The sequence below is a fragment of the Lepisma saccharinum genome, chromosome 20 (genome assembly GCF_977018435.1).
Source record: "Lepisma saccharinum chromosome 20, izLepSacc3.1, whole genome shotgun sequence".
In the NCBI taxonomy this organism is placed as follows: Eukaryota; Metazoa; Arthropoda; class Insecta; order Zygentoma; family Lepismatidae; genus Lepisma; species Lepisma saccharinum.
Window position 1 is genome coordinate 20,441,170 of NC_139248.1, and position 12,745 is coordinate 20,453,914.

At 39.4% G+C, this 12,745-nt stretch overlaps 1 protein-coding gene and 1 long non-coding RNA gene across 3 annotated transcripts in view; one reads left to right on the forward strand and one right to left on the reverse strand.

The window, feature by feature from the left end:
- LOC146003751 (uncharacterized) overlaps positions 1 to 12,745 on the reverse strand; it is a 138,294-nt gene that overhangs the window by 122,090 nt on the left and 3,459 nt on the right. For both annotated transcript variants that reach the window (XM_083142158.1, XM_083142157.1), the window contains exon 2: positions 1,024 to 1,189. In XM_083142158.1, the coding sequence (XP_082998284.1) occupies positions 1,024 to 1,189 (166 nt within the window). The remainder of the gene's footprint in view (positions 1 to 1,023; positions 1,190 to 12,745) is intronic.
- LOC146003752 (uncharacterized) overlaps positions 1 to 12,745 on the forward strand; it is a 434,112-nt gene that overhangs the window by 81,073 nt on the left and 340,294 nt on the right. The gene's annotated exons all lie outside the window — the stretch shown is intronic.

Consider the following 12,745-nt stretch of genomic DNA (forward strand, 5'->3'; position numbering starts at 1 on the left):
TTAAAACAATAAAACGGAACATTTCTCATATTTTCCTGAACAAGAACGGGACATAACGGAAAAGAACGGGACATAACGGAACGGCAAAATGTAAAACTATTTCGTCATAAATACTTATATCTGATAACTAATTGAATAAATAAATAAATACTGTGTAAATAACATAATATGGTGATATGCACTGAACTCCAACCAACCAGTCATGTAATATTTTGCCAATGAATGGATCTTCTTCAATACCTCCTTATTTTCAAATAACATTTTGTAAACGTTTTCACATGTGTTACTTGCCAACGTATATAAGTTGTTTCATAACATGTCTTGTCAATAGCTGCGATGAGGTAGACATGGGTCAGTTCCCCCAATTTTTGTTTCTTAACGCTAAACCTTGTGTACCAAAAGAAAGAAGTGAACTGTCCTGAACCCCCAACCCCGCCCCAGTTTTGGCAAGCAACCACCGCCACTGTTTCGTGTTAAAATTTAACTTGCTGCTACTGCTTTGTTTGTTATTGATGTTTATATTATTTTATCTTCAGTCATATTGTTAAAATAAACATCATATTGAAAATCAGCCCTTATGTTTTCTAGTATTTATACCTACAAATTAAGATTTAAAAGACCAAAAATAATCATTAACATTTTCCACTGCCTAATTATGTGCACGGATTAAATCTGGTCGGGCGTACAGCCGTACAGCAGTGCGCGCTGCAGCAATAACAGCATCTGTTTTTCCTTCGTGAACTCAATTTCCCTCTCACGCGTTGATTGGTCGATCACTCTCTAGTCTTGCGCAGAGATTTGATTTCCTTCGCTAGGTCCAGAGCTTCCCTGGACGAAGTGCTCATAAAAGGCTGGCAACCCTGAATGGAAACGGACAATTGGTTCCTGGGTTACCAATAGTTGAAAGGCACTGGCAAACGTGTCAAATTTTCCCAGGGCAAGTTGCAAAGAAAGTAAAAGGTGTGTTCCACCACCCACACAAACAAGGAGACAAGTTCAATCTTACAATAGATTTTAGCTTACTTGAGATTTCCACAGAGGGTTTAAACCCAGCCGACGATGTTGCTTGGCGGGGTGAGATGTTCGAGTTAGACCTCAACTGGTCTCTTCCCTCGGGCTTCCTGCTCGTGGACGATTTGTTTTCTTGGTCTCCAGTTACCCACGACAATGCCACAGCCGACGTCAGCATCTGCGGGAGAAAGAAGAAGAGGATTTTAGCTGGGGCCGCATTTTTCACAAACGACCGAAAAATTCTTCAGTATTTTCTTTGAACTCTTCTTTATGTAGACCCCGTGGTAGCGCTGGAAGATCGATCAGAAAGGAAATTTCTTGTCAACGCTGATAGAATTTAAAATTCTGTGGCCGAATAATAGCTACCAATCTTGAGAAGAACTTTCTGGGAAAGAAATCTGAAAGTGAAATTCGTTTTGGAATATTTTCAGGGTTCTGGTACTGCGTGATTGTTAGATTTCAGGCTGGTGCTTTTTAATTTATGGTAATTTCTTCCCTGTTAAAAAGCATTCGAATCAACCGCTCGGCGTTTAAAGGTTAGATAATCCGCAACACACAACGAACGCACAGGTTGCATAACGTGTTAGGATGTTAACGATTACAAAATTTTCCCTTTCCTGTTTCCTATTCCACTCTCTCTCTCGGGAATATATGGAGCAAACGAGTAACACGGAGAGGGCACGGCTTGCGAAATTGAGTATGGGACATACCCTCAGTGGCGGCGATTGGAGGGGGGTAGTTGCCCGCCCCCAACACTTTTTGCAACTTTTGCTTCTGCACTATGCTAAACCTTCTATACTAAGGAAAAGTAAACTCTTTGCCTTGCCCCCCACTTTTGGAACCCAATCGTCGCCACTGACCGTACCCTGTAGGTACTAGCGCGCACTAGCAGCCATTTTCGAGCAAAAGCGCTTCAAAAGTTCTCCATGCACCCCTCATTGGCGAATATATTGTCCGATTGCCAAGTTGCCCACCTGGTAGCGTATCAGTGAGTGCATTGAGGGGAAAACACGGCTGCAGCTACCAGCCGTCTAAACTGCTTTGCTCCGCCCACTTGCTTTCTGCCCTTCTCTGCCGTTATGCGCGGCCTTGCTCCACTGAATCCCAAGCCCGAGTGTACAAATGGAAAGAAGCTGGTCGAATGTTCAAATATGACGTCAGCAGCGAGGTATTCTGTATTCTGGCTTGATTGATTGATTGATTGGGTTTATTTTATTTCGCGTTTTCTGCCTCTTGGCTAATTTGCGAAGATGGGGATGAGTGATGAAATTGATGAATGGACATTCACAAACAACCAAGCCCGAACGGGATTAACCCGGGACCCTTGGCGTCACAGCGTGATGTGCTAACCACTCGGCCACAGGGTCCGGCCCGTATACTGGAGTTTGTGTCAAAGTACATATTACAACAATTTAAGTTTTTGTTCCTAGATGTCGCGTCGGTGCTAGATTTTCTGGGGCTCGATATTTTAAAGAATGTTTGAAACTTTCTGACAACGATGAATCAAAATTTTACATATATTTTACGTAACATAAAAACCCATATCTCATATTTACAAGCCTGGTAGGTAATTTGTAGATTCTTGATATATCTTGAGTTCTTTCGATTTCTTATTCAGAAAAAAACATACTTATTGGTAACCGTGCTAGTGGGTGTTCCATCATTAAATTTTATGTACTTCTCTTACTCCAATAAGTTTTAAATTGGGCTTCTGTTTATGCGTGATTGAAATGGAATACTTACCCCGTGACAGGTTAAGTTTGCAGCAGGTTGTATGTATTAATCCGCGTAGAAACGGCGCTCAGCATCTCCTGTGACAGTTTTGCTTCAAGTGCCGAGCTGTTCATGTCACATACAGTGAGAAAATCGGCAGTATTGCAACGGAACTATATGTTGCGCGCACGTTTGGGTCTATATATGCGAAAAGTTGCTGCAAACTTAACCTGTCGCGGGGCTTACCAGTCCAGCTACGATATGTACAGAGTGTCCAGGTTTAAAATTACCTGCTTTAAATTTGTTACTATTAGGAAACAAACACTGAAAGTTCAAGCATATTAAAGTTGTTTTTGCTATGTAATAACTAGGCTTCGGATAGTTATGCATTTTTCATATAGCATAAGCAAATGCATATTTTCAATATCTTCAGGATATATTGCATATTTTACCGATATTTTCTTACAAATGCATATTTGTGCTGTTTCTGTCTGAAAATTTGTAGTTTCCTTTCTTTTGGAGCAATTCAGAAACATGATTCAGTATGTGTTCGCGAAGAATTCTGGCTGCTCCTAAAGGACATTTACTCTATTCATAAAGGGAAACAAAATGTGTACGGTATTCCAAGTGAACTGCAAGTTTCCAATTTGTCGAAATTACAACATGCGTATATTGTTTCTTGTGATATGGAGAGAGTGTTTTCAGAATATAAAAGTATTCTCGTGGATAACAGGCATAAGTTTACTTATGAGCATCTGAAACAATACGTAGTTATTAAGTGCAATGGACTTTTAATTCAATGGAAGCGTCACACTGTAAATTGTTCGCGACAACCATTCATAATGCGCAGCTCTTCGTGGATGTATCCGATTAAAATCGTGTGCAATGGCATGCGAACTTCTCTCCCTAGACATCACTTTGATCTCGATGCATTACCGATGCGCTAAACAAATTTTAAGGCATTTTTCTAACACCTCGAAAAGGAGCAAATTGGTACAAGAATTCAGTCATAATTTTTTACTGGTTAAATATACGTCAAAAAAACCTTCACCATTGCATTTCTCATGAAATTCTAGCCTGATTTGATATATCATATTATCTCCTTCCTACTTAAAATTCTGAAGTTTAATTCAAGATGGCGGACATCAAGATGGCCGCCGACCGCGCGGGTGGCGTCAATGTGGTTCCCCCTTGGCCTGGCAACGATTGGTCATCACCATTTCCATGTTGCGCGCTGCAGTGGGCTTGTATCGGGGGTGTTAAGTGACTTTTTGAGCCACCCTGTAGAAGGTTCATTGTTACTAATTTCATTTTATTTAATACGTTACAACATGATGTGGGGAAGAATTTGCATTGAAAATTTCCTTAATTCTCTTGATAGCCTATACTTTACATGATATCCCAACCTATACCTACGTAAAGACACTTTCTCAAATCCTAAAGAGTTAAGAAAACTAATTCTATGATCTAATTATTTTGGAGAAGTAATTAAAAAGTAAAAAAAATTCAAGAGTGGAGACAGAGAAGTGCGGAACCGGGGAAAAAATACTGTAATAGATTTTGCATGTGAAAGAATATGCTACAAATGAACAAACCACTTAAAATTTCCATTTGTATCTGTAACGACTTCTAGGTAACTCTTGACAGCAGGAAGAGGAGGCTTATAATTTATATTTTCATCTTGAGTAGCATTTCTCTAAATACTTTTCCGTATCTTCGCAGGAAAAAGTGACTTTTTCTGAACAAAGCATACCTTTTTTTCGTGTGGGCGTATTCAATTAAAAAAGAGCCACCATGAAATGTATGCACATTTGATTTTTCTTCAATTTTATGGCGAGAACCTTCCACACCAGTTGCCCCCCCACCCCCACCCCCACCCCCATTATAACGTTCAATATTTATGATTGGCTCTCCTCACCCTCTCCACTGACGCACAGGCTGCTTCATTTTCCATTCGGTTTCTCCGAAAATGAAATACGTTTCGATTTATTACCCATAGAATTCATTCAAATGATTCGAATTCTGAGTTCTGATTGGATCTCGTGTTCAATTCTACTCCAGCGGATTTTTTTTTGTCCATATATTTTAAGTTTGAAAGGGTATCATTATCTGACGATTCTTTTACGTTCTTCTAAGCGTGACGTTAGAGTTGCTATGATAAATTATTGTGAAAGATTTACCTCGAATGTATTGCCTCGTGAGTCAGTGATAGATACCAAATATTGTATGCGATGTACTGTAAGTTGTAACAGCCTTGTCAGTGGTCACTGACATTTCACCAATATGACGCATTTCTGTTGAAATTGTGGTCAACGACCAACCTTTATGTTGAACTCTTAAGGGCGAGAGGTACAATTTCCCCTAGGTCTTTCTCGCTGCGTCAGCTGCCGATCATTGTTGCCAACTTTGCTCTTTTGGAGCCAGATCTGGCTCTTTCGTGCATTCGTTTGGCTGTGAACTGTGGCACCCGCCCCGTGCCCCACTTAGATGTCACCACTGGCTACGGCCCACAAAGACCAACTTTTGTCATGAGTGTACATTTTGCACGTGACGTGATATTGTTATATTCACTGCGTCACCCACCCCCTTCTTACCTCCCTAGCTAATTTTATATAGTGCTGTGGCTGAGGTGAATATGACAATATTGTTATCCGGGAATCCTTTATTTTGGATTTCATATGAGCATCAGTGGATTATTGAGCTGGGCGAGATGGGTGATGCCACCAAATCTAGTGGTGAAAATTAAGAATAAATTGCCATCACTTTAAAGTTAACGATAATAGCAGCGCTCCCACCGCTCTGACACCTAAAATTACCCAAGGAGGCACTTTATGCAGCCTCCCTGAAAGTCATCTTTAGCTCTATTAATGGTGAAATTTAGCTCTTTTATGCACATCAGGTTTGGCAACACTACCAGGATGGCCGTAGGAGGCAAGGAGAAATGCATTAGGCTTATGGGAACATTATTTTATTTGTTCTCTCGGGAATATCAAACATCCAATGACGTAGAAAACATGGACGGAAAGAGGACACGTTGAACTATGTCATAGTAGTAGGAAAAGTCGAAACCACCATTTGATTAGCCGTAATTTGAACTTGAAGTTGATTTCCCATAAGGAATACATGGGATTCTGTAAATACTTATTAATCATATTTTTCAAACATCGTGTCTAGCTTACTAATGAACTGGAAAAACAGTCTCCACTTCCAACATGGAGAGAAATTCATACTCTCTTGCATACTAATCCCTTTCTTAAAAAGCAGTGCCCAATCCGACTATATTGAAATATATATGCACAACCGGTGCGTAATTGTCCCTCTTTGCTTTGTCATAAGCTAGAAGGTTTAGTTATGGAGACAGAAAAATATGATAATGAATATATTGGTTTATTGTAAAAAGAAGTATAATGATGTAACAATTTTGTAAGTTACATGATAATTATGGATATAGACATTGAGATGAATGTGACAATTCTGTAAATTAGTTAATAATGCAATTTTATTATGTTTAAGAATGCTCGTTGTGGGCATGGAGAAATGTTACGAAATGTAAATTTAATGGTAATTTTTTCTGCAGTTTTTCCAAATTATTGGAGTTGAAGATATTGCTTATTCTGCGTACAAGTGAGCTGATTTTCTTCAAAGGTGGAATATTAGATATGATCTATGTTTCAAGCTTGTTATTTGAAAACTGAGTAGCTGTGATTAGACATTAAGTGTATATTTATGGTACCAACTGCACTGATATAGGTTTTCTCATACGCATAATGGCAATATAAAGTGAGCTGGTGTTTCTCCTCGTTGCCAAACCTCTTAGAAGTCAGTTTGTGAAGAGAAACAAACATATTACACAGATCGGTGGGTGCGTGTCAAAGTTTTAATGTACAGCGTGTAACAAAAGTCCGGGAACACTTTAAAAAAAAAATATTGTAGCCAAATGAGTAGCATTACAAAGTAACAAAGTACATCATTTCAAAGAGTAAAGTTGTAAGTTTTTTCCTCATTGCAGGTGTTACGTGTAGTTCCATATATCGTCGCTAGGTGGTTTCATAATCAAGATGGCTCTTTCTGGAGCTGAGAAGGCTTTCTGCTTGCTAGAATTTGACAAAACAAAGAGTGCAACGGATGATTTTTTTTATGAGGTTATGTAAAGGACTATGTATATGTCCCTCCTCTTCCACGTGATGTTGCGGAACTCAAAAGAAGAATTGAACAATTAAGGGCCACAGTCTCGGAAGACATGTTGTGCCGTGTGTGGGAAGAGTTTGTCGGGTCATGGTTCCCACATAGAGTGTTTGTAACGTGAGTGTTGTTGAAAAAAACTTACAACTTTACTCTTTGAAATGATGTTCTTTGTTACTTTGTAATGCTACTCGTTTGGCTACAATAATTTCTTTAAAGTGTTCCCGGACTTTTGTTACACGCTGTATTTTCCCTGATGGTTTAAGGCTGAAAGGAATCATTTTCGGAAATGTCGTATTCGATGATCGACGGGTTGGATTGATATAGTGTTTTCTATTCTCCTATTCGTCTCTCCCTTCCTCCCCCCCCCCTCTCTCTCTGTGTCTCTAATGCCTCTTTCGCCCCTCTCTCGCTTCCTTTAGTTCGATCTATTTCTCTCTCTCTCCCCTGTCTATCTTTATTCATGTCTGTCTCTTTCTCTCTACAACCTCTATAAACTCTTTCTCCCCCTCTCCACTTGCTATCTTTCATTTCCCTTTCACTCGATATCTCTCTCCTAATTCCCTTCGTCCTCCACTTTCTTTTCCTTATCTTTCTCACTATATATTTATCTCCTCTTTCTCTCTCTTACTATACATCTCTCTATCATTTTCCTGTCTCATATCTATCCCTCTCCTGGTATCTTTCTTCCTCTCCCCCTCTCGCTATCTTACTTTTTCTTTCTCAATTTTTCTCTCCCTCGCTCTATCTTCAGTCTATCTTACTTATTTTCTATCTTTCTCTGAATCTCTCTCTCTCTTTTCACTATCATTCTCTCTCTCTTTCTTACTATCATTCTCTCTCTCTCATTATCATTCTCTCTCTCTCATTATCGTTCTCTCTCTCTCTTTCTTACTATCATTCTCTCTCTCTCTTTTCACTATCATTCTCTCTCTCTTTCTTACTATCATTCTCTCTCTCTCATTATCATTCTCTCTCTCTCATTATCGTTCTCTCTCTCTCTTTCTTACTATCATTCTCTCTCTCTCTTTCTTACTATCATTCTCTCTCTCTTTCTTACTATCATTCTCTTTCACTTTCTTACTATCATATTATTCTCTCTCTTTCTTTCTCTTCTTATCAATTTCTCTTTCTCTTTCTTACTATCATTCTCTCTTTTTCTCTCTTACTATCCATCTCTCTCTCTCTTTCTCTTCCTTACTATCGTTCTCTCTCTCTTTCTCTTTCTTACTATCATTTTCTCTCTCTCTCTCTTTCTTACTATCATTTTCTTTCTCTCTTTCTCTTTCTTACTATCATATCATTTCTCTGTCTTTCTCTTTCTTACTATCATTCTCTCTATCATTCTCTCTTTCTATCATCCTCTCTCTCTCTTTCTCTCTCTCTCTCTCTCTCTCTCTCTCTCTTTCTCTTTCTTACTACCATTCTCTCTCTCTATTTCTTACTATCATTCTCTCTCTTTCTCTTTCTTATTATCATTTTTTCTCTCTATCTCTTTCTTACTATAATTCTCTTTCTCTTTTTACTATCATATCATTCTCTCTGTCTTTCTCTTTCTTACAATCATTATCTCTCTTTTCTCTCTCTTACTATCATTCTCTCTCTCTCTTTCTTACTATCATTTTTTTTTCTCTCTCTCTCTCTCTCTCTCTTTCTCTTTCATTGTGTCTGGCGGATTGATGACAGATTGTATATTAAGGCTCGGCTGGACGTTGAGCTGACGCCAGGGCAGCTTTTTTTTTATTTTTCCTCTTTCGAAAAGCCGATATGATATTCCGAAATCTTAAAAATTGCACATTCTTAGAATTCCTTCTAGAGCATTCACTTGAATCTTCATCTGATTTCCTTTCGGTGTTGTCTAGATATTATCAATAGACTTACGTAATCATGAAACTTTAAGTGGTCGGCTTTCGATCTTGCCACTGAAGTTCCCGAGATCGTGTCCCGGCCTGGGCGTGAGCATCCCGTGATCAGTCTCATCGGCACGATTAGCCAAAAGTGGTAGAAAAAAGACGTGAGAAAAAATATCTGTCTCTATCCTCTCTCCCTTCTTTTCCCTGTGCCTCTGCTCGATGCTCTAGCGCCTGAAAATGTTGACTTGTAAAGGTTGACGTCCACCGAGACGCGGCGAAACACGGAAATATCCCACACCAGAACTTCTGATGTCTGCTTCTATTTAAATCAAACGGTGCGACGCCCACTGCAGGGATACGCGCGGAACCGGAACGCGGAATTTCCGGCTAGAAGTTTGCAGGTTGTCTTATTGCCCACTGAGACGCCGAAAGCGAAAGGATTCCCTTCTGTTGCCGCGCTTTCGGTGTCTTAGTGGGAGTCAAGCTTAATGGAGGTGTCTCGTGTGCGATCCCCAGTGGAAGAACATTGCACAGTAGAGTTGTTCTCATCCCATTCTTAACAGTAGTGCCAGTCCCGATTAGCCTGTCTGGGCATAAAGTGGACTTAACACAATTTTCCTTTGCGCACTCTCTCTCGCTCTCTCCCCCCTCCCCCCTCTCTCTCTCTATTTCTATCTATCTATCTCTGTCTGCCTGTCTCTTTGTCTAGTATTTTTCTTTCCATATTTCGCGTCGTCCCCTTGTCCCGGATTCGATACTCGGTGGAAACACATAGTGGTTCGGGACCTACTCTAAACTGTAGGTCCAGTCCCGATTACCCTTACTGTGTATAAAGTTGACTTAAAACAACAGATCAAATCAAATCTTTCCATATTTCCCTCCACTGCTCATTTTCTTCTTCATACCTTTCCTGCTTTCATATTTGCCTATTCATTTTCTTTGATTCCTTTCTCCTATTTTCATATGAAGTCATACCATCTCTATGGTGTCAAGAAGGACATAAAATGAAAAGTTTCTTAACATCCAGAATACATAAAGTAAAAGCCACAATTCCTCAACTCACTGACACAAATGTTCTCCACAAACAATGCCCCGGAGACAAAACGCTCCATAACGATCCCTCACGTCCCAAAAGACCGAGAAAATTTTTAAAAAATCACTCATTCGCCACTTTTTGATGGTGAAAATGACGTTTCTTATGTTCCGTAATGTCCGTTTCGAGGAGCTTAATTCATTCATCCATTCTTTTATTTTGGACCTAACAGCTTTTAAGCCGTTTTTTGTCCATAGTAATATCGAGGAGCTTCTAAACTAACATTTTCTTCTCATGCTTTTTCCTCAAGATCAACAACAACGCAGATGATTCAGTTCCGAGTTAGAAAATGTGCTTCAAACAAGAGTGACATCTACATTAGAAGATTCAGTCCAGAGATTACACACACTCATATAAAACACAGACAGAACTCAATATGAAAATAGCTAGAAAATGGCTATTTTAAAAAGTTTACAAGTGTAACAATGCATCTTATTTGTTGAACATGGAAACGGCGCTAGTCATTTCGCCCCCTCCCCCCCCCCCGTCATAACGCAGCTACGGGAAATTGAAAATCAATATATTCCTAAGTAAAACATCAAACTATAAAAAAACAATGACACTTGTTACGCAATTTCAATACTATTAAGCACAAAAGGATATCTCGCCCGACCACAGTTATACTTTATAAAATGCGACAATTAATTTTATCTATGAATACTCTCTCTCTCTTTTAAACGTATCTTAAATGTAACAAGTATTAGGAAAGAAATGAAGGCTTGACTTCATATGTTTACCGTTGTAGGTCTGTGATATATGACTGGATTTTTAGAAGAACTACATGTAATATTCCATGATCTCCCGCGTGGGTGTTCTAAGGTCTGAATTCTTTCCTGCGTTGTCCTCGCATAAAGCGGCTCTGGGGGTTCACCCAGCCTCAAATGGATGGGCACCTGGAGGCAACCCTGAGAGCTAAAGGCGGCCGGAGGGTGGTGCTGATCACATCACCTCCAAAATGGCCTAGATCGAGGTGGCTCTACCCCCACATCCCCTAAATGTGCCTTCATGACGTGGTGATATATGCACAGGGAACTTTACCTTTGCCTTTGCTTGTAATATTCTTTTTCGTATAATGTTATCTTGCATAAAATGGAAACAAGCGCGTTTCAGACATGATTGACCGAATTCTATTAGCCTTAATTTCCATAAAAAAAAGGTTACCGACAAAGTTAATAAATTCGAAGTACAACATTCACATTAGGTGCAAAATCATGACCCTTTATCAGTTGAAGGTCTGCTTTGGTGTAATTGTTTTATTACAGCCGAAAGCACTTTTAGATCATCTACTAATTCAGTAGCCTTCATGTGTTAACATTCCGGCAAGTTTTCTACACTTTTCAGATAAAAGATCAGATGCAGCGGCGGCCATGGGTTCCAAATCCAGGGGGACAAGGTGCCACCACTGGGAGGGGGGTCAAAGACAGTATATTTCCCTTTGTAGATAAGATTTAGCATAGTTCAAAGGTGGCGAAAAGTGGGGGTTACTGCCCCGTAACACCCTAATCGCCGCCACTGATCAGATGGCATGTCTTTATGCTTACTAATATCATAGAAGAAATTGAAATATTCACTATGATGTTTAAGCTGCTCAAATCTTTATCTTAGAGCTATAATAATCGTCCAGGACCTGGTAATAAAAATCAACTTTGTACTGTTTTGTGGATGGATCTTCAACAGTTTCATCATACTGAAACTGCTTCTTCTTTCGATTTCGGTACTGTCTTGCCTATCTTTGGATCATCTATATCTAAATTGATGCCAATTCTTTCCCATCAACCGGGACAGGTCACCGTCCCCCGGCGCTTCCACGAGTGGAGGGAGGGAGGCTGCCAAGTGGCTTCTACGAAACTTTGAAATTTTCCATCACTAATGCTTTTTTCAAAGCGCTAACATGTTTGCAAGAAATCATGTAACAGCATCTAACACATCGTATATTTAGGTTTTGGAGACATTTGCTCAATACATTACGTGGATTAAAAAGTGATACCAGATAACTAGTCAACAAAGGAATGTAAAGCCACACAACTGGTTAGCAATACATTGAGCCTCATGTGCGACCATTTGGACAGTTTTATTGTCGCCAATTATTTGAAGGAGCGCTTCATAGATCTCTCCCATTTGATATCTCAACGGAGTTAAGGCATCGAATCTGCTTTCCCACCTTCTGGCACTCAGTGGTTTTAAAGCGAGACTACTGACATGTTCCTTCAAAACGGTGGGTTGCCATAAAACTTCCAAGTTATATAATATAATATTATAACTTTCAAGTTTTCAATGGGCTTATTTTTTTATTCTCTCAAATTTTGCCGCCCTGAAAATTTGCCGCTCTGCGCCCCCCCCCCCCCACGCCGGCCCAGAAACGGATGTTGCTACGGAACTTAAAGAAAAGTTGTTTTCAGACCGAAAACTACGGTTAGTGAGTTATACTTGAATTGTCATATTTCAAAATATGAGCCTCATAAATATTACGGAAGCAAGATAGGAATTTGCGGGGAATGGCGGAAATCAATTATTTTTCAATTATTTTCCCAGTTTATTAATAAGAAAATAGGCAATAATATTTCGAGCGTTTGTGCAATATTAGATCACGCACACATAACGTTACATTGTAAACTTTTCAAATAATCGAACGTACTCACTCGTTTCCCTTCCTCGAGTACTACATGCTGACACTTTCAAAGACGTAAAAGCATTGAGGAACCCAAAACATTTCTTAAGTGCGCTAGTCTACTCTATAGAACACCTGCACTAATCAAACACCTTGTACAAGCATGTACTAACCTTTACATATAAATCTTGTTCATATTAAAGCCAAGGCTAGTTGGATTAAATTAAGATTAATTTCAAGGTAGAATATGTTATAATAAGTTACATAATATTGCCTTTTAAATAA